Raw genomic sequence first — 26,802 nt, 5'->3', positions numbered from 1 at the left:
TCAATTATGCAGCTTATATAGTCTAAATCTTGCTAATTTCCATAAACTTCTAGAAGACTCCGGATTTCTAGAAAGTTACAGAGATTTCTAAAAACATCCATAACAGTCCAGAAAATTTCAGAAAGTTCCATAAGGTTCAAGAAAATTCTAGGCATCAGAAAGTCATAATGCTACTGCCTGCAAATACTGCTTCTACTCGTAGAAGTTGCTTAAATAAGAAATAAGTATATTTCTTATTTAAGCAACTTCTACGAGTTATGACTATGGTTAAAAAATCCTATCAATAAATACAAAAATTCACAAATTAATTTTTTCATAAAAAACTTTTTTTCTTTGTATATAAAAAATTTTACAATAAGAGAAAAATAATGAAACCTCAAAATCCCAGAATTGTGAGTAAACACCCAATGATCGAGGATGAAATGAAACTGATAGCTAAAAAACATATCAAAGATAAATTTAAAAAAAATCAACCTTAAAAGTTATAACTGCTTGCTTTTTTATAATTGCACTTTTTTAAAATTCACAAAAGAATCTTCTGTTGCATTTTCAAATATATATATCTATACATATGAATAAGTTATACATGTATATACATATATATGTGAATATATATGTATATATATATTTATTTTTTAATTAAACAGTAAATTAAAATGACAATTATTATTATAAGTAAAGTTATATTAAAATAAGTAAAGAAAAATAATAAAATATGCAAAAAAAAACAACAAATTAAGTAATTTAATAAGGTAAAAAAATACAAACTTGAAACCTAAGAAAACCTCTAAACCTGAATTGTTTGGTATTCACTAAGTTTTCCAGAGTGTTTAGCAAAACGAAAAGCAGAGTAAGTGGTTCGCAAAATTTCACCTCTTCCGTTAGTGCTTTTAAAATATGGAGGAGCAATTGATGACAAAATCCATCTGCATGGTTTTGAAAAAAGGCTTTGTACAGAGATGAGAGATTCTAACAGGAAAAAAAAAGAAGCTAACATAGCGTTTACAAATATTTTCATTTAGACATTAAAAAAAAAAAGATTTATTTGCTATTCTCCTAATATATAAAAAAAATCAGTTCGTCCCTTTTTTATTTTTGTTTTAGTAAAACAAATCGTTTTTAAATGCAGTCATAGGAGGTCATCCATAAAGCACACCGCCCTATATTTATCAATTCTTAACCCCTTTTGTTTTTGATTTGATAACTTTCATAAATGTTAGGAAAAATCACTCAGAGTGCCACTAGTTTTTTAAAATTTCCTTTGTTAATTAATGAATGAGTTCAATACTTTGTTAATTATTTTTTTTAATTTGTTTTAATTTGTTAATTATTTTTAATGAATAAGTTCAATACTTTGTTAATTATTTTTAATGAATGAGTTCAATACTTTGTTAATTATTTTTAATGAATGACTTCAATACTTTGTTAATTATTTTTAATGAATGACTTCAATACTTTGTTAATTATTTTTAATGAATGACTTCAATACTTTGTTAATTATTTTTAATGAATGAGTTCAATACTTTGTTAATTATTTTTAATGAATGAGTTCAATACTTTGTTAATTATTTTTAATGAATGACTTCGATACTTTGTTAATTATTTTTAATGAATGACTTCAATACTTTGTTAATTATTTTTAATGAATGAGTTCAATACTTTGTTAATTATTTTTAATGAATGAGTTCAATACTTTTGCAATTCTTTTATTAAGATATAAAAAAATCCACAATAATAATTGCTCAGTAACGTAAGTGATGTAACTTAAGTTAAATACATAGTATCAAAAAAACCAGTTTATTCTCCTTAGCCGGTCAACTCTGATAAAATTTTATATATTTTTTAAATTGGTATAGAATTCTCAACATCATGTGAAAGTTTCTAATACAAACTGCTTCACTGATTCGCAGAAATCTGACCTTTAATTTGAAGCAATTTTTTTACCTTGTTTTCTGTGTAACAAAAGTTAAGTAACATTTCCAGTAATAAGTTCGCCCTCTTTTGGCCAGACTCAAAACTTTTTAGTTTATTTTATTCTTTAGACTAACAGCTTTCATACAAAATAGCTAAAAGTTTAATTTACAGTTTAAATAGGCAAATATTTGATAAAGTTGTTGCGCATGTAACGTAAGTTAAAAATGGAATTGTATATATATTTATATATATATATATATATATATATATATATATATATATATATATATATATATATATATAAATATATATATACATATATATACATATATATACATATATATACATATATACACATATACACACACACACACACAAATAAAATAAAAATAAGAAGAACAATGAAAAATATAAAAATATATACATAGCATACCATCACTCATATTAACATTAGTATTGTTAAATTCAAGAATACATGGTGAAATAATAACAACAGGTTCTAACTCTTTGATGTTTTGATGCTGGTGTGGTATGAAAGAGACATCTTGTACTTCAAGGGGATTCATCTCTGTAGAAGATATATATGGAGAAAGATCACTGATAACATCATTTCGAATGTAAACTTTTACTTCCTAAAAACAAGTTAAAATAAGAATACAAAAAAATAAATTTTTTTGTATAAAAACTAAAATTTTTTTAAATTTACAGGAGTTCAGGGCTGTCCTGAGCTTACTTGGGACACACATTTGAATGCCACAATAGTAAAAAAAATTTAGAAGTACTACTATTGAGTTGATTTAACATATTTCAACAAATGGTCTGTGGTACACCATTTCCGATTTTCTTGATTTTTAATAAGTTAAATTTGAAATTTCCAAACTCTAAGTGTAACAGTTTAGAAATCATAGCCTTTTAAACACAGTAGCCCCCCTCAATTTACAAATGGTAAAAATTGGAAGGGCAATGGTTTCTAATAACCCATTTAACTGTTGATGTCATTTAAAAATTTTTAAATAACCATTGAGATATTTAAAAATGCTGCCATTTTTGGTGTGAAAATAACAAACATAAAAATGTTTGCATTTTTAAATAGTTTGGTCTAATACTCTGTAAATCTTAAATCAATGCGAATAATTAAAAAAATTTACAAGCATCTTAAAATGGCTGAGTTTTGGAAATTTTAGGCAAATGGACAATATATGTGTAGATATACTTGAGTTTTAAATTGCAACAAGCTGCTTATATTTTGCAGACAGTAGTAGCTAATCAGAAAACTTGCTTGTAAAGACTTGTGGACATAAAGAAAAATACTATAATTTTTTTCTATAATGATAAAAGATAAAGAACTATCCAGAAAATTGTTATAGAAAAAATGAGACATTTGTTGAAAGTGAGAAAAAAATTATAATACTTTAAAGTAATCAATTTTTTTACCATTCATAAATTGAGGGGGGCCACTGTGTCGTGTTAATAAGGTGATAATTTTTATTTCTATTTACTATTTATAAGGCTATATTTTCTTAAGTTTTGATGCCTGAAACTTCAAATTTAACCTATTTAAAGAATGATAGGGATATATAAAAATCAGGAAAACCAGAGATGATGTCCCACAAAGTTTTCTTCAAGTTGTTTGAAAATTTATAAACTGTCCCTATCACCAAAAAAATACTTGTAACAGAAGCTATAAGACAAATTATTTTGAATTTTTTTATTTAATAACATACAATAAAATTAGAAAGTAAAATTTGTTATCAATAATAAGAAGTGTTCACTGATTAAGCTGTTTTGCTGATGAACATAAATAAACTTTAATTTTGGTAAAAGAACTTTTCTGTTGATGTGCAAATGTAAAAACTATTTGAAGACAAATATTTGACTAAGTTAATTTCTTAATTTCTTTTTTATATATTCAAATAGAAATAAAAATAAATGCAACTTTTTCATTTTCAAAAATAATTATCGAGACATTACATATTTTGTAATAAATTTATTTTTTAAAGGAAACAATTTCAGCATGATTTTTAAAAAAAGTTATCACACTGTTCTTCTGTTTCTGATTCCAATCATTACAGAATTTAGTACTAGATAATTAACAATGTAAATTCAAAAGAATGTAAACATGCAATCAGATCAAAAGCTTCTAAACAATTCTTTTTTCTATTTTTGTCATTCACCTCCTCAAGGCCGAGAAGGCCACTACAGATGAGGAGGCTACTTAATAGTGGTTATAACCCTCTCTCAACTCTATAACTCCGAAACACGAACCTCAACGAACAAGGCCGCTGCGTGGAGAAACAAGTTGAGCGCGGTACTACCAGGGACGTGGTGGGGATCGAACTCGGAACCTCTCGAATTGGATTGGCAGATCTGCTTTATTTACAACAAGAGCAAGTAAATTAAAAATTTCTAAATTATTTTTACATAATGAATAAAATACTCATTTATACTCATTATTTAGTAGTTGATACCAAATATATTAAAAATATATTCACAATATTTTGGCCCATACAATATCAGTACCCATTATTTTTTCATAGTGCTGTTAGAATGTCTTTAAAAATACCTATCATTGTTTATTTCAACTAATTCCTTCCATAATAAATATCTTTCTTAATATTTAATGTTACCATGATGTTGACAATTTTGTTATAAAGTTTCTTTCAGTTTTTCTGATTTCACAATATTTGGCCTACTTTTTGTTCCAATTTGTTGATCCATTATTCTCAAATTACTAAATCTTGTTTTTTATCCCAAAAGTTAGGTTCTAGAGACTTTTGGATAATTCTTAGCAGTACCAAAAAGGCTAGCATTTTATCCCTCAAACTTGAGATCTCATTCATGATCTTATCTTGAGATCTCATTCATTTCTCTACTGAAAATGAGGCAAACCTAAAAACTGAAAATGAGGCAAAAACTTTTTCTCTAACTCATTTAATGAACCACATGACTTTTACCAAATCATAACCACATGACTTTTACCAAGTCATAACCACACTCTTCCTCTCATTCAAAAGAAATAGTTTAATTCATTGTTGTCCAAATCTCTGCAACTTCCGTAGATTCTGTTGTTACTTGAACTCTTTACCTAAACTCTACAGCTTGTGGTGTGGTCAACATTACTGTCACTGTGTTGACACTGTTGCCAAGATTACTGTCACAGTCTTACAAAAGTTTTAACCGCAACTCTCGCATCTCTAAATTATTTAACAAACGCTTAACAGAATCTTATTTTTCTACCTGCTGGAAAATGTTAACTTTTCAATTTTTAAAAAGTCTGGAGATTTCTCTGATCTAACTATCACACTCTATCACAAACTATTACTACTATCACAGCCTTCTATTGCGCACTATTCTTTAGCCCACTATTAGCAAGCTCTTTAATAAATAAACTTCTAATATCTCATATTGAGTTCAACAACTTTTTTTCTTTCTTTTTGTTTGCTTCTGCTTTTTCTTAGCTTCTTATGCTTTTTTTTTTTTTTTCCTTATGTATTTGGGAAAGTTTTTGATATTTCAAAATCATTTTTTTCTAACTGCACTCTCATGCTAAGCAAAAAAGCAGTAAAACTTCAATTTTGGTCAAAATTGAGATATTGCTACCTATAAGATTTTGTACCATTTTTTGCAGTAAAGAAGCAGTAAATTCAATATTCAACATTGAAAATGAGCATTTGAAATTAAGAAAATAAACAGTAAATCCATAATTTTTGTGAAAATAAAAGCAAAAATACTGTGAATCCCAATAAGTAGCAAATAAGCAGTAAGTGACGTAGAGTTACCTTTATTTCATTTATTTTCAAAACATTTCAATGCTTATTTTTAAAATGGATCAGTAATGTATCTAAACCTGTTTAGCTGATTTCCCAACATTTTACTTAAATAGACCGCTGTTCTGCTTAGCACAGCTGTGTTGTATTAAACCCTAACACTCTTCTTCTTTCCAGTAACTTCTGGGGTACCAAGCTTCCATCCTTAGTGGTTTCTCATTTATAATATGAATTTTACTGACAGTATATCTTCAAAGATGGCTCTATTTGTTGATGATACAACAATATACTTAAGTCTTGACAAAGTCATCACTTTTTGCTTAGAACAAACAACTAATGCTGAACATGATTTTCTGTGACAGCTTGGGGCTCGCAGCAACTGGTGAATTTTCACCCAAACAAAACTCATTTGCTTTACTGCTAATAATTATCACAATGTTAATACTCCTATATTGATGAACAACTACACTCTTACTGAATTCTTTATTTTACTCCTTCCCTGATTATTCATTACTGACTTCTTATAGAAATCATAACCCAATATACATAACCCATCAATAAATTGTTGTTCGTATTTGCATAGAATTATTTAGGTTCTTCAAATAATGTTCTTTCTCTTCTAGACAAGGTCTAAATATGCCTTATAAACATAGTTTACAAGGTATTACAAGACCTTGTCTAAATAGGTAGCAAATATGTAGTTAAAATGTAGTTAATACCATTCATAATACGTAGTTAATACGCAGTTAATACTATACATAACATGTAGTTGGACTTGTTCTAGCTGCCGAGCTTGAGTTTTTGTTTCTTTGTTTGCAACTGTATCAAGTTCTACCATGGTTGTTGCTCTATTACAATAGTTATAGTTCAAGTATGCACAATCATCATTAAAAGCAATGCTATTCTGAGACAAAGAAAGAAGTAATGAAAATAAAAATTGAACTTGAATCTACATAACAGTTAGTGATTAGATTGGTGTACCAGAAGAATTTAAAATCCAGACAAAGACTAAAGATCAGAATAAATATTACAGCTTGTCTTGGGACCAATTAAACTCTGATTTAATCAATTTAAACAGAAAACTTGAGTCTACCAAAAAACTACAATAAGCAAATATAAGTGTCTAGTAAACAAATTTAAAATTTTTTTTTGTAGAATCTGATTTACTAAATCAGAAAAGTTTTTAAAAGTGTTTAAAGGTAATGAAATAAAAAAATTTAAAATCCAGATGAACTTGAAAAAAATTGTAGGAATGTATAAAAACAGAGATGTGAAGATAAGCCAGAAATTATATATGATAACAATAATAATTATCCAAACTTACAGGTTACAATGAGTCAAAGGACAAACATTTTTAGATCTTTACTTACTAATATAAAATATGGTAGTATGGGGGCTTTGTTCTAATTTCAAGAATGAAAATACATTTGACACTACTTTGTCAATAATCTTAAAGACCTAGTCAAACTTGAAGTTTAATAATCTAAAGAAACAATAAAGATTTAGTGAAAAGATTTTTAGATAAATAGTAACAAAATATTTAAATACCTATAAATAATATCTATATAATAATGCTGAACTTAAAAGTAGTAGTAATAATAGTAGTGTCCTTATGAGCGTGTTTGACACAGAACACTTGACATCCATTGCAACAGAGGTAGTAGTAAGAGTCGCAGCACTTTTTTAATAAGAAAATATGTACCAAAGTGTATGCAAATATCATAATACAATATATGCATAATACTTATGTAAACTTCAAATTATGTAATGTTAAAACATCAAGTTTTACAGCTTTACTTTCACTTGAAAATTGAATTGTGGCAACATCTCCTTAATCTGCTTATCTTATCTCCTTAATTTTGATCTGTTGCATTTATTTCCTTTTTATAAAGTCTTTTATTTATTACATAGTTTAAAAATTTTCTAGGTGAGTGGTTAGCTCACAGAGCTTCTGAACAAAAATGCTGTGGTTTGAATCCTGCCACTTTTTTTTTTAAATATAAAAGAAAACACTTTTGAAGTTTTATAGATTTTATATAAATAACATATTTAAAGATATTATACACTATAAGAAACAAAAGGATTGTTGAAAAAACTAAAAATTCTAAAAACATCAAAACACTGAAAGAAATTTGTTCCGTATGTCATGATTGAGATACTTATGTTATTAATGCGCTCAGGTAATTAGTCCTAATAAGCTGCGGATGTTCTGAAAAAAAATTATGGTCTGAAACTTAATAAAGAAAAAATTTAATAAGACAGTCCTGCTACTCCACAAGGTGCTGCTGCGGAAGCAAAAAAAAAAAAGAGAAAGAAAAGCCCATAGCTAGAAAAAACTTAATCATTTATTTCAACAATTATGAGTCATTTTAGCTATATTTATTTTTTTGCTATAAATATATAAAGATTGAAAAAATTTTAAAATTCATTACGCTAAGGTCTTTTACTGCTCGAAATAAAACTGATGACAGTGCACTAAACCACTGAGCTACCAATGATATGCATTTAGGAGAAAAACAAACCTAATTACAAATCTCTTATGAGTTCTACGTATGTAGAAAAGGTGCTAATTTTTTTGCTCTTAACTTTTCAGAATTTATTAACATTATTAAGAAAATCAATTTTTTAATTATATTTATTATTTAAAGTATTAATATGTTTTAGATATTTAAAAATAATTTCTAATCATAAAACTTATTTATTAAGCAATACTTTACTATCTACTCTATTGTTACCTTTTGTTCATTGTTGCACTGAATGTACAAACTACCAGACCATGGAACATCTTCTGGTTGAGATAAAAATGATGGTTTTATACTAATTCTAACGCCTAAACTACTTTTGGCTGCTATTTTTTCTTTGCATGGATTTATGATAAGTGTCTGAGCGGGCCATATGAATTCAAATGAAAGATTAACATCAGAATAATTAATCAGTTGGAGCTTCACATTCTGATTTTTATTTGAAGCATTCAAAATTAACTCAACAGGTTTTACTTCCCACAATATCTTTTTATTGGTTTCAATAATTTTAGAATCAGAAGTACCTAAACAAAGTACTTAGTGTTTTTAAGTATAATATTAACAAAATTCAAAAATATTATAATTAATAAACAACCCATGTAGCAACTTATACTTAAAAAAACAAAAAATGCTTTGAAAAACTGTACTTTTTTAGTGTTTTTTAAAACTAAAAATTGTCGGTTTTTAGTATGTTTTAGTGTTGTTGTAATGACTTTAGTACAAACAGATTTTAATAAGTGTATAAAAGTAAGATATATTATATATATATATATATATATATATATATATATATATATATATATATATATATATATATATATATATATAAAATTAAAATTATTACTTTTATATAAGAAATAAAAATTATATTACCATTTTACCATTATATTATATGCAATAAATACATCAATAACTTATGGATGTATGAAAAATTAGGGGTATCTAGAAATGCATAATTATTGATAATTGATAATTCTATAATTTAGTTGATAATTTGATATTTAACAATAATTTAGTTGATATTTGTCATTCAAAGTATTGAATAATGTAATGTAAAATATTTAATTATGTGCAAAACAACCATACTTTATTTTAAAAAAAATATGCACTTTTGTTTAACATTTTGTTCAACTATAAACTGGGAAAATAAGCCAATCAAATTTATGAAATAAATTTAGCTTTTTTGTATATGAAAATTTAGAGATGAATTGAGTTAAAGATCTCTAATAAGAAACTTGGCCTCAATTATAGCCACAACAACGGTTACAATTACAGATGCAAAACCATAAAACAATAGAAATTCATCAGTATTTTTTTCATACCAACTTGAATACCAAACATCTTTTTCTCTTATAGTAACATTTATTATATTTATCATGATAATTATCTACCAAAAACTTGCATGATGCTACCAGATTACAACATCTCAAAAAGCAAACATAAGCATTTTTTAGTAAAAATTTCAAAATAAATGATAGCTGTGTTACATTTTTACATATTTTCAGCATTGATATACTTAAGAAGCATTGGTATACTTAAGAAGCATTGATATACTTAAGAAGCATTGATATACTTAAGAAGCATTGATATACTTGAGAAGCATTGATATACTTAAGAAGAATTGATATACTTAAGAAACATTGATATACTTGAGAAGCTTTGATATACGTAAGAAGCATTGATATACTTAAGAAGCATTGATATACTTAAAAAGCATTGATATACTTGAGACATGTTGGTTACAACTAAATAAACAAGAATTCCACCTGTAAGACAGCTGTCCATAGAAACCAATTTAAACCTAAATGCATAGTTTTGTTCTATTTAAATCTACCAGCCCTTCTTATTTAAGAGATGGAGTAAAGGAAAAACTATAAGTTTCCAAAATACACTTCTACCATAACCTGTTGTTAGCACCATTTTGTCATGCACTAAAAACATAAAAATCCTGCATGACAACACAAACTGTTTAAAAACCATGATAACACAAACTATGACATGTTTAAAAACCAAAGTTTTCTTGAGTAATCAAAAAATTGAGGGCTATGACGAGGAGGCTTGTGGTTATAACCCTCTCTCAACTCTATAACTCTGAAACATGAACCTTGATAAACAAGGCAGCTGCGCAGAGAAACAAGTTGAGTGCGGTACTAACAGGGACATGGTGGGGATCGAACTCGGAACCTCTCGCTTATAAAGCAAAAGTTCTACCACTACCGCAGAGACCACTCTACCACTACACCTACATTACTGCAGAGACCACTCTACCACTATCTTGCAGAGATAGTGGTGTAGTGGTAGAGTGGTCTCTGCAGTAGTGTAGGTGTACCACTATCTTGCAGAGAAACAAAGTCAATAAAAGCAAAACATTAAATTAATTAAAATCATTAAATTAAATGATAGTAATATGTAGTAAATAATAGCAACATAATATTTTTTCTTTAAATTTATTACTTCTGGATACCCCCTAAGTAGGTTTTATTAAGAATGTTTTACCCTTTTTTAAACTCAGCTTTTGAGCAGGAGTAAATTGAGTTATGGCATCATTTAAGTTATTAGGGTGCTCTGAACTGTCATTAAACTGAGTTGTTGAAGCAATTAAAGTAACATAGTTTATTGAAACATTTCCAGCAAAAAAACTTTCCCAATCAATTATTCCTGAATAATCCAAATTATTATTAACCGATTCTTCTCCCAAAAACCCTTTATCTAAGCATGTTCCAAGTTCCAGTTTGAATGGTGTGATAAAATGTTTATCTTTTGATCGTTTTCTAAATGATTTGAGTTTGTATTAAATATTTGAAGAAATTATTTATAAATATATTCATTACATTTAATATATACTCTATGAATATATTTAAAATTACCAATATATAACAGTTATGTCCCCATAAAGAATTGCAGTTATTATTTTAACATAAAACCATAATAAAAGATAAGATAAAAGTAAAAAAAGAAAAAAAAGAAGACAAAAGAAAGCTAGAAAAACACAACAAAAAAAAAGAGAAAAAAGAGAAGTAAACCTTAGAGGAAAAAACAATGGAAACAAAACTTTAAATGTATTATAGATGGTTTATATATGATAAATAATAGATTATATGGTAAATATAGGTTATCTACAGCAAAATAAATTTTTTAGTGTTGACTATTGAACTAAAATTTTGACTTTCAGTCAAATCATTAAAAAAAAAAATTACAAAACAATTAACAACAAAAAATTAAAAAATTAACAACCATCACTGAACACTATTAAAATAAATTTTAATTAATTGGAAAATAAAACATAACAAACCTGCTTTTCTTATACTGTTGCCTTAAAATTTCATCACCAGATACAATAATAAGATGTGCAAAGGCACCTTGAAACTCTTTTATTATGTCAACAACCATTGTCACTTGTTCAGTACAGTATTCTTTTAAAATAAAATTATTTGGGGAAATGTCCATTTTACTTTCTGGGTATCTGGTGGGTGATGTGCCAGTTGGAGATGTGCTATCTAAAACACCATATTCTACTACATAATTTTCTTTTTGGCAAAATAAATTCATACAATTAATATTTAGATAAATATTCAAAATGAGTAAAACTTCTGAAATACTTTATATGAAAGAGGGTTAGGGGTCTAAGAGCATTCCAAAAAGTTTAGGGTCAATGGAAATACCTTATCATTTGCCTCAAGTAAGGTGTTTTAAAATTTACAAATGATAAAAATAATTTTAATTTTTAATTAAATAATTTTTATAAAATTTTTAAATGATTTTTATTTTCTTTATTTTGAATTTTGAAATTTTCCAGTAAACGAATAAAAACCTTTTATCTATTTGCTGGAAAAATTTTCTGAATGCAGATTACATGAAACCTTGGAGTTTATACACTTACTACAATTTCAAAACAGGGTGATATAATCTCAACCATATATAAATTGTAATTTTGAAATGCAAAATTTGAAAAAAAAAACAATGCTTGGGTGCAAAACTTATGCATAACTGAACCACAAGTCCTATAAGCAAAAGAAATAATTCTTAAGACCAAAACTAGATTTTTATATTGTTATATTGCTATATTATTAGGTAAATCTTTTTTAAAACAAATAGATGAAAGGTACAAAGTAAGGATACAAAGTATCATGAAGGTATCATCCAGAGGTGTATCCTCCTGTTTTTCCCAACTGAAAAAGTTTTTGTCTTACTTGAATTGTCCGCTATGATTATCAGTAGTCCAGTATAATTATTATTTTGGGGTATTTTTTTCTTGGGTAAAAATACTGAAGAAAAAAAAATTAAAATGTCTGACTACTAAAATATGACTAATAAGAAACGGCCTTATTAAAAGTAAATTAATAAAAAAAGTGAAGTAACTTTAGTTAAAAAGAGGTATTGGTAAAGAGATAAAGATTGAAATACAACTTTTACAGATTGGCATGTTTGTTGTAGTCGATATCTGTTTCATGTCTTTTCTTTTTGTCAGTCTTAACAAAGGTTTCGTTATGCGGAGCAAAATAAGTTGAAAGCCATAACCGCAAAGAAACATTTTTTAAAAAGAAAACTATTCTATTATTCTCTCTCAATCTTCAATCAAATTAATTTAGTTGAATGTTTATAACATGTTTTTAGTGTAATTCATTATACTATAAGACATAAGAATTTCCACGTGCATCATTAAGTGCATTCTAATAATGTTTTTTACAAATTTTTATTAATTTTGTTTGACAAAGTTAAAATAAAAATTTATTTTACTAATGAAAAACAAAAGAGATTCAGTGTTATTAATGATTCAACTGCTCATTCACATGATTTAAAATGCGACTATAAAGTTTAAAAAATTTTACATTAGCATTTGGAATTGAAAACTCATTTTAAATTGAGAAGAAATGTGCTTCAAAATGCAACAACAACGTTTAAAAAAACAGTTCAGTTGCACTTCAAAGTATTAAATCACATGTCCGCTTCTTTTTAAGTTTAGTAAATTTATACAACACAATGTATTATAGTCATTATTAAATGAAGTGTGCGCTACTTTAAATGCTTTTTAAGAGTTATTAATGATTCTATTAACTGCCCATTCAAGTGATTTTTGAATTAAAAAAAAAATGTTACTTTAAAACTCATTTTCAATTGAGAAGAAATATGCTTCAAAATGCAACAACAAAGTTAAAAAAAACAGTACAGCTGCATTTTGAAATATCGAATCGCTGATGACTGATAGAATTTTTTTTTTAATTTTAGTTGTTCTACGAGAAAAAGTCGCCCTGTGCCACCAGACGACCATGAGAGTATACCCCTGTCACCAACAATTAAAGATATCATAATTCATATTTTATATTTTTGAAAAGCTAACAACAAATATTTTGAAACTTTTTCATTCATAAACTGTTTAATTATAAATATTTTTTTTGTAAATGTTATAAGTTACCTGAAAAACAATTAATTGACACAAATGCTGTACGTGAACCTTTATTTCGAACAATTATTGTTGCTGTTGCTTTCTTGCCACATTTAATTTGCCCTAAATCAATAAATAGCTTATCATTCACACTCTTTGCTCCTTTTATTTCAAGACTGCTTGCTCCACCATACCCAGATAATGGAATTACAAACTTTGTAGAACTCTTGATAACACGGAGAACAAGAGAACTAGACACAAAATCTAACTTGGATGGAATGAAAAGAACATAGACAGGCTGCTCAGCTTGTGGCTTCAAAACTACTTCAAATCTATTCAGTTCTTTAATTTCTAATTCATGACTATGTTGAATTTGAAAACTTGAGTAGGCATCTGCAACAGCAATGCTGAGGTATAAAGCCTGCGTCTCAGAAGAATTTCGTAAAATAAGCTTTTGTTGTCGAGATTGTCCTATTTCAACTCCACCCCAATTTAGCGCTAATTTATTACACAGCAAAGAAGGAACCTCATTTTTACTAATAACATTGTCAAAACATGCTGTGCCATGTAGAATCCATTCAAATTGATCACCATCAAGTAACAATGACACCACTAATTTCCTACACCAAAAAAAAAAAAAAATAACATTAATAATAAACAAAAAAGTTATAGTAAAGTTATAATAAAGTTATAGTAAATAACAAACTATTTGTTAAATTCATAGAAAAATGTCATAGAATATTTTTAAATGCATTATTAAAAAAAATAATAATAATAAAAATCAAAATTTGTGATGCTTTATTTTAAAATAGTTAAATAACATTTATTTCATTTTATTTTCATTTTTGCATATTTTATTCCATATTAAAATATCTATGATACAAAATACAATACCAGCAGTAGAAATATTATTAAAGAAGCTTATACTTTTACTGATGCAGCCATTTTTGGCTTATAATTAAAGAAACATACCCTTTTACTGATGTAGCCTTCTTTGGTTTAAAAATAACTTTCAAATTCAATTCATCATCAGGTTTGATTTGAAGGCGCTCTGGAATCACAGAGAACTCATCAAATGATTCAACTATTTTTGCTTCAATATCCATCAAAATAGTACCAGCATTTCGAAGAGGTATCATTCTAACTGCTGTTTCACCAACATTGCATGAAAATTCTATTACCTATATAATAAATCAAAAAAAAAAAAAAAATTTTCTAAACTTATAAATCATAATCAAAATCTGATGCATTGAATCTATATTAGTATATAAAATAATAATTAGTAAATAAAAAAGAAACATTTAAAACAAAAAGAGTTTAATGCCTTGTTATTAAAAAGAGAATAATGCTTAGCCTCATCATTAAAGAGATTAATGCTTAGCCTCATCATCAAAAAGAGATTAATGCTTAGTCTCATCATCAAAAAAAAATTTTCTTTATGTTTTTATGCAACAAGTTTACAAGTGATATTGTGGTTTAACTCTTTGGATGCAAATTTATTTTTCAATTTAATGTGACTTTAATTGAAGGTTTCGAAAATCAAGAAAAACAACAAAAATTTATAAAACTTTTTATAATCATATGGATTAAATCAATGGAATCAATCTGTCAATGGAATCAATCTATCAATGGAATCAATCTATCAATGGAATCAATCTATCAATGGAATCAATCTATCAATGGAATCAATCTATCAATGGAATCAATCAATGGAAAGAATTTAAATTTTTTGTTTAAAAAATAACAACAAAAATTATAAAAACTGTTGGGTTAAACTTAAAAATTAAAAACAATGAAAAAAAACATAAAAATCAATTTTTAAAAAAAATAAAAAAGTATCATTAAATTTAGTCAAATTGTCTGTTTTACTTTAAACTAACAGAAAAGATGGACATTTACCAAATCTTACATAATCTTTTACAAAATTATTTTAATTTTCCATTTTATTATTATTTTACTAAGAAATTAACTGATTTTACAATTTTAAAATTTTTTAATTCAAAATAATAAAACAGCAAACAAAAATGCGTAACCAACACAAAAGCGTGTAGCTTACATAAAAATATGAAACTAACAAAAAAACGTGTAACTAAAATATCATATGCATTTGAAGAAATCTCAAGACATGATGTTTGAAATGTATTATTAATATAAATGTATTAAGTTTCAAGCTAAATTATGAGCAGCCCATTTTTTAATAGATAAGTAAGGTTTGTTTTGAGTTATTATAAGTTCAAACAAAATGTTTGATAAAATAGTTGCAAGCATTTAGGAAGTGTTTTTGCAGCTATAAGGAGTCTATAATATAGCCTAGTCAAGAACAGCGGCTTCATGATATGCTGAGATTGGAAAGTCTTTTGATATGCTGAGATTGGAAAATCCATCCACTTTATTATACACTACAAGCTGGCCAGTTGCTCTTTGACCAGCTCAGCAATAAACTCTTTGAATGTGACTTCTTTGACAACGGCAGTCACCTTATACAATTTTTTTATGTATCTTATATTAAATTCTAAGTATTAAATTGTAAATATTTAAAACTTAATTTAATTTACCTCAATTTTAAAAAAGCCTTTGACAAGGTTCCACACAAATTTTTCATTTCTAAACTTGTAGCTTATGGTATAAATATATCAATACTATGTTGGACAAAAAACTTTCTGGAAAAAGTAGACAAAGAGTTGTCGTAAATGGTAATTACTCAAACTGGGCATCTGTTGAAAGTGGAGTTCCCCAAGAATCTGCTCTTTCAGCGCTGCTTCTTATTATGTACATCAATTATATCAATTAAATCAATTATATCAATTATATCTTGATCAATACTTGATATATCAAATATATCAATTAAATCTCTGAAATCATCAAATCAAAAGCTGCTTATTTTGCTGACCATACCAAAATTTTCCATTCTCTTGAAAATATTCTGAGATACAAAACTAAATTCCATACTTATAATATGATTCAAAACAAAATATGAGTAAACATTAAACCCACAAATTGCAACTGGGATTTAGGTGTTCACGTATTCAATAACCAGAATTTAAATTTATTATTTTCAAAACACATTTTTATTCAAGTCAACAAAGCAACACAAATAATAAAAAGAACATTTTCATCTTATTCATATTTATTTTTCTTCATAAAATTATTTTCAGCTCCAGTCAATAAAATATTGTAGTAAATTAATATCGAGTGTATCCTCCCTTAGATTTAATTACAGCCTGATTTCTTTCAGGAACACTAGCAACCAATCTGCAGCATTCCTCGGGTGTAATTGAGTACCAAACCTCTTGTACTCATCCTTATTCTTAGGAGGAGTAGGAAAGTTGTAGACCCTTTGTTTAACTATTGCCCATAAATTTTCGAATGGGTTAAGATCAGGGCTTTGTGCTGGCCAGTCAACGACTTTCAATTTCTTCTTGTGAAGGAATTTAATGGTCTTATCAGCCTTATGCTTGGGGTTGTTGTCTTGCATGAACATCATGTTACGTACAGTTCTGCCCCATTTTCAAAGGGACTTGAAATATCTGACCTTTAATATGTTGATATAGTCATCAGCATTCATTATTCCATTAATTTTCACTAATTCACCGACTCCACGAGCACAGAAACATCCCCAAAACAAGAGTTTTCCTCCGCCATATTTAAAAGTTGGTGTAAAATCTCAAGCACTTAATGGTGAATTAGGCTTTCACCAAATATATCTTATACCATCCGATCCAAACATATTAGTTTTACTTTCATCTGTCCAAATCCAGTCATAAAAGTCATCAAAAGTATGTCATGTTGGGTCTTAAAAGTAGCAAAATTACATAAAAATTTCAAAAAAAAAAGATAATTTCATACTACAATTATTATTTTAGATATAATTGCACAAAAACTATGGGTTTTTTTAACTAGAAATAAAAAAAGTACGTTTTGACAAGTTTTTTTTTATTTATTTTTTATAAAACAGGTATTATTTTTGAAATTTATATATTATTTTGCTTCTTTTGAGTACCAGGTTGACCTACTTTTAAGGAACTTTTTTTTTTTAATTTTAGGACCCCATTGAAAAGTAAACTTAATTGAGCTGTTACATAATATTGGAATAATGCTTTGAAACTTTAATGATTTACTTTTTTTCATCAATTAACAACATGTATATATACTCTTGCTTGGTTGTCTTTGTTTTTCACCATAAAATATAAACTTTATGCTGTTGTTTTTTTGTAAAATTAATTTAGAAGACCAGAAAAAGTTACAAAAAAATTTTTTTTTAATTGATAGATGCCTGCCCCAACCAAAATACTTAGTCGATGTAGCAGCACTCTTCACATGTTCAACCTATTTATCAGTCAATGTAGCAGCACTCCATGCATGTTCAACCTATTTGTCAGTCATGTATGTAAACAATAAAAAAATAAAAACATTCGGAATGTTTTTATTTTTATTAAAAAAATACAATACTTTCTAGTCTATAAAGTTGCGCTTTTATGGTTTTTAAAAAAATGATAAAATGTAATTAGTTTCCTCAATTAAATTTAATGGTTTTTACATAAACTTGATTTTGTCACTTTTAAAGAAAAAGAGTCATTAAGAGTTGTTAATTTATTGATATGTTTTTTGTTAACAACAAAAAAACTTATTGATATATCAATAGATCAATACATCACTATTATATTCACTCTGCCTAGTGTTGACATCAAAACCCCATTTGAAATAAATTTTCAGATTTACCACACCATCTGCTAAGTTAGTTCTCTGTACCAGTCTTCTGGAAGTGTTATCAAGCAGAGATTGTAATTTTATTTCAGCCGTGGTATCAGTAATGGTCATAGAGCTTTCACAAGGATCATCATTTTAGCTTTAAGAACTTCATAAGTAGATAAGCATCATAACTTTTTTTACTAATATTTTCTGATTATGCTTTTAATTATGGTCAGTAATTGTTGTACCTCGATATAACATTATTATTAATGCTCTAATTTTTACAATTTTAACTTTCTATTGAGTATATTTATTACCATAGCTACCTTTTATTTAGCTTCACAACTTATTTTTCTTTATACATTTTTTTAATGGAAGCATTTCAATAAAAAAGAGTCAACAATTTCTTGATCAAGGTAAAGTACTTATAAACTCTTGTAACTTAGTGACACTGTTAAACAATAGTTAACTTGTTACTGCTTGCAGTGGCCTTGAGATGGGTTGTCACAACAAAGATACATACAAAATACAAAAAAATGTGATTACCAAACATTGATGCACGCTTAATTAAACAAAACAAAACAAAAACAAAAACAAAAAATGCAGTGACAAGTAAGTGTTAAAGGTGAAAAAAACTTATTCAGATTCATTCATTCAGAATTTATTTATTCATTCATTTGTATAGTTTGTTAAGTCATTCATTTCTTATAATTATTATACAAAATACTTTCTCTTTCTTCTATTTTTATCAACTTTAAATAAAGAAAAATCAGTAACCTTGTTTTGCTTTCCTAAATTATAATATTTTTTAAAGCTTTGTTAATTGTTGAGCCACTATACATGACATCATGCTGTGCTATACATGAAACTGTATACATGACGATATCTTGCTAAGTAACTTGTGTGTGCATATAGTACCTCTGCGGCTGGCAGACATACATGTAACAACAATAAAATGTTGTAGAGAAATGAAACTGGTAAATAATAATTTTAAAAATGTTTAAAAAAAACTTATTCAAACAGTAAGTAAAAACACCTGCAGTGTCTTTAATGAATGAAGCCTTGGTTTACCAACTTTAGCTTTCATTGTTATACTGGTTATAGGAATGACAGGTTCTGTTTCAGTTTGTATGTCAATTTGGCAAGAGATTTCTTCACACCCTAAAGCTGAAAAAAAAGTTAAAAAGTTGAAAAAAAAGGTAACGAAAATTAAAAGTTATTTAATATTTATACGTGTATTTAAAAAATCATAAACAATTTATAAACAAATTTAATATTTATATGTGTATTTTATATATTTATACTAAAATACACATATAAATATTATTTATATGTGTATTTTATATATTTATATTAAAAGTTATTTAGTATTTAAAAAATCATAAACAATTTATAAACAAAATAACAACTTACCAAAAGATAAAAAATTCTAATTACTATAGAAATAAATAAACAACTAACATTGTTTTGATACTTCAGGAGCAGTAAACCTCAGAGTCACTACTGCTGGTGTTAAAGCAATACCAGGTTGTTTCTGTCCAAATGCTACAATTGAATGAAAATTTTGGGGATAACTCTCTGCTTTAGTCATTCCAAATGCAAAATATTTTGATGAAGCTGTGCCCTATTTAATGGTATCTTTGTTTACAATATATTCAATGGTATCTTTGTATAAAATATATTATTGGTATCTTTATACACAATATTTCAAATGATAGCTGTGTATACAATATATTACTGGTATCTTTATACACAATACTTCCATTGATAGCTTTGTATACAATACATTCAATGGTATCTTTAATTACATCAAAGAAACTATTTAATTAGAATTAATATTCAAATTAACTTTAAATATGATAAACTAACAAACAAGTAAAATAAACTTAAATAATTAAATACTTTAGAAAATTGAACTAAATCAAAAATAAAAATCCCTTAACATATGTTCCTATGTCAGGCATAAGTGCTTTGCTAGCAATTTTGTACACACTCAACTGACATTTGACAAAGCATGCAAGAAAAATGCAATTTTTCTTCAAATCCTATAAACAATATCTAAAAAGAACTTTTGCAACAATAAAGGAACATGAAAATCTCATAAGACAAATGAAAATCTAAAGGTGCATGAAGAGCATTGAAGTTAGGTCATTAACCTACTTAAAAGAGTGAGGTCAACATTCCATTAAAAATAAGACTATTTAGAGTCAAAGCAGGTCTATGCAAGTCAAAGTCTGGTTATTTATAATAGTATAATATATACAAGATAAGATACACAAATAAATGTTAAATACAAGGATTTATCTATGTCTTTGTATAGGTTATTCCTTCGATATAAGTTATCAATTATAAAGTTAGGTATAGAACATTTCCTAAAAACAAAAAACAAAAAAAAGAGAAACAACCGAGTTTCAGAGAGAAAAATTAATGATCATAAAATAAAAAGACATTTTTTTTATCTATTTATAAAAACAAAGAAAACAATAATTCATGACTCAACCACAACAGTAATTCATGACTACTCAGCCACAACAATAATTCATGACTACTCAGTCAAAACATTAATTCATGACTACATGACTACTCAACCACAAGAAAAATATAAAAAAGTATTTTACTATCAGATATTTCAGTTTAAAATGCAATTGTATTGTACAAATAAATAAAGGCTAGAAAATTAAAGATATATTTATATATATATATATATATATATATATATATATATATATATATATATATATATATATATATATATATATATATATATATATATATATATATATATATATATATATATATATATATATATAGAAAAGACAAAACAGAAAAGAAAAATTGGAAAACTTAACCAACTAAAAAAGTTTGAGAGTTACTTGGTAAAAAAAATTTTGACAAAATTTTCAATTACCTTTAAAATGTCTGCAGCAACTAGGTTTTAGCTCATTTGATTTGAGTCCAATGATAATCCTAAGAGGAGAGCAACAACCTCTTCAAGGGATTATAAGTTTTGAGTTTTTATAGCATGCTTACTGCCTATGAACTATTATTACTTTTGTTACAACTTTTTCTGTTATGAACATCTGTTCAACGTATTTTAACTTATTTTATCATCCTATCAATTTTCTTAGTTCTTTCCTTATTTCACTTAGGATTAACATTTCTTTGATGCAATTTTTTGTATTTTCTTAAAATGCATCTCTTTTAATAAAATATTGACCAAAACTTTAAACATCTGATTTTACCTGCTTGTAGCAAAAAATTTTAAAATATTTAAAATTCTACATTAATTTAATCACCAAAACATTTTCATAACAAATCTTTTTGGTGTTATTAAGGTATATTATAAACTTCCTTGATAAATGAAAAAGAACTTATTTTTTCTTTCTTTTCTTTCTAGAAAAAATAGCTTTTTATATTTACAACTACTTCAAACATTTTTATGATTAATTTATTTGGGCTCTAAATGTAATGGCATTTTTTTTTTTTTTGTTATTCACCTCCTCAAGGCCGAGAAGGCCACTACAGATGAGGAGGCTACTTAATAGTGGTTATAACCCTCTCTCAACTCTATAACTCTGAAACACGAACCTTGATGACCAAGGCCGCTGTGTGGAGAAACAAGTTTATGCCAGTGTAGAAGAAGAAACATATCTATGCCAGTGTAGTGTTATTTTGAAAAAATAATACATATTTTATTTTAAATATAATAATATTATTATTATCATTATTTTTATTAATATTATTGTTATTTATACTATTACTATTATTTAGGTTATTACTATTATTAAACATTAGTTAAATTTAATTTGTCTGACTTTCTAATTTATCAAAATTTTTTAACTTTTTAAATTATCAAAAAAAAAAAAAAATATTAAACAAAAATCTCAAAATACTAACAGAAGCTATGCATAATTGAAGTGGTACATCAGCTCGTCCTTTATTTAAAATGCACAAACTTTGTGTGGTATTGGCACCATATCCTAAAAGTCCAAAATCAATAAATTTTTTTTCACTTAATAAAACTTCTATATCAGGTGACTCAGCAACAGCTGTTACATCCATTAGACCTCCTACACGTGTCCAACGTAAAGGAGCATGTTCTGCTGTTAGTGGTGCAACGAGAACTTCAATTTTCATAACATAGGATCCCGGATGAAAGGCATAAAATTTCATCTTTAGATCCTCTGAAGCGTGTGGCTCTAGCTGGATTTTTGGGGGAAATTTAAATGGTTTCTCAGAAACTTTATCAACCTGAAAAAATTATCATTTTTTAAAATCAAACTTGACAAAAAAATATGTATCATATCACAACATTCAAAAAAATACCTCTTTTCCATTATGAACAAGTAACACAGAATGAATTTGACATTGCAACCAGAAATTGTTTGAATTATGCAATTGAAAAACTTTACTTTGAGCAATACCCACGCAAATAACTTCAAAGTTTACTTCAGAAGGAAAAATGACACTCTCAGATAATTGCTGCTTTTTTAAATACTCAGTCGAATGATGTCTTCTTATATCAGTTGCTGATTGCAAGCTTTCTGAGTAAAATTCGGATAAACTGTTTGTTTTTACTGTAGAGATCGGATGAGCTTCAAACAGTTTCTCCCGCTGATGAAGTAAATGAAGTTCATTAATTCTTAAACTTTCAGGAAGTGAAACAGGATTTTGAGAAAAAAAACTTGATTTGCTTTTAAGTCCTAACTCTGGTTGTTTTGGAAAATAACTATTATCTTGCGATGAATAATTTGTTAAAGGGTAATTTTTGTAAGAAGGATTTTGAATGTTTCCAACTTCAAGTTGGGTACTATGAAATCTTCCCTCATTGGGATAACTAATAATACGTCTTAGATCAGCAGAGTTTTGTAATACATCAGATGCATTAGCCCATGAATGTTGCCCTGGTCCTAATGGCATCACTAATGATTTCAATTCAGGTGATGTATTTAAAACAGATGATGCATTTGATATCGGTGATGTATTTGAAACACTGTTGACACAACTGCTTGCAGATGTTGTTTTTTGTATCTGTTTACTTTTTTCTACATCAGTTTTCAGAAGATTTTCCATGGATTCTGTTAACTTTGTTTCCTTTGACAGAATATTGAGTACTTTATAAACAAGACTTAAATTAATCCCAGTCATAGTCGCTATGCAATTTGCAAGTTCAAGAATTTGACTATTTGATAAACCTAGCACACTTACTCTTCGTTCTTGAATGTCATTAAACAAGCTACTCGCTTCATTTTTAGTTTTTGGAACGAAAGCCTGAAAATCTTCTGGAAATTTATTGAGACTTTGATTAGAACATGTTTTGATTGGCTCATTTGCTATCTTTTGCTTCTGTAGCATGGTATCACAACTTTGCTTGTTCAGAGTGTAATGCGATTTAGGTGTTTCACACTTTGATAAAAGTCCAGAATTTTCCTGATTAGAAATTTGGTTAGTAACCCTCTCAACTGAAAATGTTTTATCTTTATCAAAAGAGTACTTTGGTTTTAATAATGGCAATGGATCTAATGATGGCGGAGTCTTTATTATGTGGCTGTCATCAGAAAATTTTGGCTGAAAAAATAAAAATTTATAAAAATTATATATATATATATATATATATATATTATGGACTTATTTATGAATACTTACACAATAAGGTGCAGTGAATTTTTTTTTATCTTTGTAAAAATATATAATAGTGAGGAAAAGTTGTCTGACATATTAAAAGTAATGTGTAAAAGTTTCAGTGGGATTGTGATAGAACTTGAGGATCCTCAGTAAGCTTTGAGTTAAGGGGGTCAGCACAACAAATTTGCATGTTTCCATTTTGTGCGATGTTTGAGCGGATGTACATGAGACATCCAAATAATAATGCAGGATATGGTAGAATTGATCCTGGAGATTCTACAGTTACAAACCAAAAGCCATTGTAATGAAAACTGCCTAAGACATAATTCATCAAAGTAGGCATAAAATCAATAAAAATAAACCAATTTTGCTAAACACACATTCAGTAATACAATGTCTTTGTTCAAATGCTTCGTTGTTTAATCTTATTTGTTTTTCAAAGATCTGAAACTAAATATTCTGTTTAATATCAACTCTTTACTTACATTATTATTTGGAAGAAAATTAATGAAATAATATTTTTAGTCCTAACCAGAATAGTATTCTATATATTTTGAATATTATACCATAATAGTATTCTTGATATTCTAAATATCGGTGTGTAAAGATTGTTACAAAGGCATTGCTGGCTCTTTGTGGACAATTGGCTTGCGATGGTTTTATACAATCGCGTTTAGAGGCTCACAACATAATGCCAGTTTTTAACACTCGCATTATGCCAGTCGAACTATCGGGTCTCTCAATAGACCTAACTATGAGTAGGTGACTTGACCCAGTGTGATTTATACACAAGTCAACACAAGGCTAGTTTTAAATTAACTAAATATTGTAGATTATTTGTTGAAATCATTAGCATTCATTTCTGCTAAAATATTGTTCAAAACATTCATTTTGACTGGTATGAAATACAAACTAAACAAATAAGAATAAGCAATTAACATTAAACAAACATGGTACTATACTAAATGCGAATTTTACAAAATCAGTCGATTTTATTATTTTTTATACCTACTTTGATGAATTATGTCTCGGGCAGTTTTCATTGCAATTGCTTTCTATATGCATCAAATTTTAGAAAAGATATTTTTACCTAAAATTTATTAAAAATGTGTTGTGAAATACTGAATGAAATTGTGAAATAACGCTGAAGACTCTTAAAACAAAACTCTTAAAACATTTTACCGAAATGTTTTTTTATATATAAAGTTTTCATACAAACAAGTATTATTTTTAAAAACTTTGTAAAAATAGGTTTTTTTGAGACTTAGGTTGACATAATTTTGAATTTTTGTTGTTGACAATATTAGGGATTTTACCACAAATGCTAATGATTTAAGGTGGTAGACCACTATTAAAAATCGAAAAAATCATTTTTTCAATTTTAAAGTTTTGAAGTAATATAATTATCGTAGATTACGAATTTCATATTAGTTTTATATAAAAATAAAGCTAACCCTATTAAAAATCAGTTTTTAATAATGCGGTTTATGCATTTTCATAAAATTGTCCGTAGCAATGGATTGTTTATTCCGTTGCTATGTAGCTAAAAAGGAAGTTATCCCACAAAATAGCATAAAAATTAAGACAAAAAAACTTCATTTGTGGTGACTGCTACTCTAAAACTACTTTTTGTTTATTATTAAATGCTTTTGGTGCAGTGTGTTACATGGTTTTTAACGGATTTCTTCAGTAAATGTCTAATTACTTTACAACAACCACAATTTTCTTCGGCTAATTTTCTGTCTTCTATACTTTGGTTAAATAATAAGTAAAATAAAGGGAAATAAAGATAAAAGAAAAAAAATAAGGTATAGCAAGAAACGTAGACTCTTCAGAGGAAACCAACATAAATCATCAAATGTTGTAGCTGAAGAAAATCTATCTAATTTAGAAGAATTACAATTCAAATGTAGCTCTGCAAAAAAAATGAAGATATTGTCATCCTGTTGCAGTAGTAAATCTTCCGTCGATATTGTAAATAATGATTTTGTAAATAAAAATAATATTTCTGCTAATGATGATCAGTCCAATGACTGCTATATTTTTATGAACACTAACATTTTAGAAGAAATAATTACTGCCATAGGCTGCTGTCCAAAATGTTCTGCAAATGTTAATTTTAACCATGATGCTAAACTTAAAAAAGGTTTATCACACTGTATATTTATTTCATGTGCATCTTGCCAATGGGAGCAAAAGTTTTATTCTAGTAAAACTAAAAGCAAACCAGTAAAAGCCGGTCCGAAAACTTTTGATGTTAATTTAAGAATAATATTAGCTTTTCGAGAAATAGGTAAAGGATACTCTAGTATTAAAAAAATTCTGTGGTTTAATGAATATGCCTGATCCTATGAACAAATTTTCTTTTAACTCGTTAAACGAAGAAATTGCCAACTCTTACAATTGCCGAAGCGAGAATGAATGATGCAGCTAAAGAAGTACGAATAATAAGTTTGAAAAAAAAATATGATGACCATATTGTAATCGACAAGGACATTTCAGAGGACGGAGCTTGGCAAAAGAGAGGATACTCATCACTCAATGGATTAGTTACTATAATTAGCAAAACAAATGGAAAATGTAGAAGATTATCGCATACTTTCTAAGACGTGCAAATCTTGTGAGTATTGGAATGCATACAAAGGTTCTTCAAAATCTATGATGTTTAAAGATAATCATGTCTGCTCAATTTATCACAAAGGATCATCTGGATCAATGGAGGCAAAGGGTATTGTTGAATGTTTTCAGTCCTCTATTGAGGCAAGAAAATTAAGATATGTTCGATACATTGGTGATAGTGATTCTTCCACGTATCCAGCCATACTTGCAGCTAATCCCTAACCAGGACAGACAGTTAAAAAAGGTGAATGTGTAGGTCATGTCCGAAAACATATGGGCACTA

The 26,802-nt window shown here is 27.2% G+C and overlaps 1 protein-coding gene across 4 annotated transcripts in view; it reads right to left on the bottom strand.

Moving 5' to 3' along the window:
• The window catches only part of LOC101237638 (centrosomal protein of 192 kDa), a 113,378-nt gene that overhangs the window by 22,586 nt on the left and 63,990 nt on the right, over positions 1-26,802 (bottom strand). For all 4 annotated transcript variants that reach the window (XM_065819999.1, XM_065820001.1, XM_065819998.1 and 1 more), the window contains exons 19-30: positions 22,602-23,843; positions 22,173-22,526; positions 19,737-19,899; positions 19,312-19,442; positions 14,559-14,767; positions 13,617-14,206; positions 11,496-11,700; positions 10,700-10,974; positions 8,417-8,727; positions 2,348-2,546; positions 794-969; positions 376-435 (exon numbers count right to left, since the gene is read on the bottom strand). In XM_065819999.1, coding sequence (XP_065676071.1) covers positions 376-435; positions 794-969; positions 2,348-2,546; positions 8,417-8,727; positions 10,700-10,974; positions 11,496-11,700; positions 13,617-14,206; positions 14,559-14,767; positions 19,312-19,442; positions 19,737-19,899; positions 22,173-22,526; positions 22,602-23,843 — 3,915 coding nt within the window. The remainder of the gene's footprint in view (positions 1-375; positions 436-793; positions 970-2,347; positions 2,547-8,416; positions 8,728-10,699; positions 10,975-11,495; positions 11,701-13,616; positions 14,207-14,558; positions 14,768-19,311; positions 19,443-19,736; positions 19,900-22,172; positions 22,527-22,601; positions 23,844-26,802) is intronic.

The sequence above is a fragment of the Hydra vulgaris genome, chromosome 15, assembly GCF_038396675.1.
Source record: "Hydra vulgaris chromosome 15, alternate assembly HydraT2T_AEP".
Taxonomy (NCBI): domain Eukaryota; kingdom Metazoa; phylum Cnidaria; class Hydrozoa; order Anthoathecata; family Hydridae; genus Hydra; species Hydra vulgaris.
This window is presented reverse-complemented; position numbering and strand designations above follow the sequence as displayed.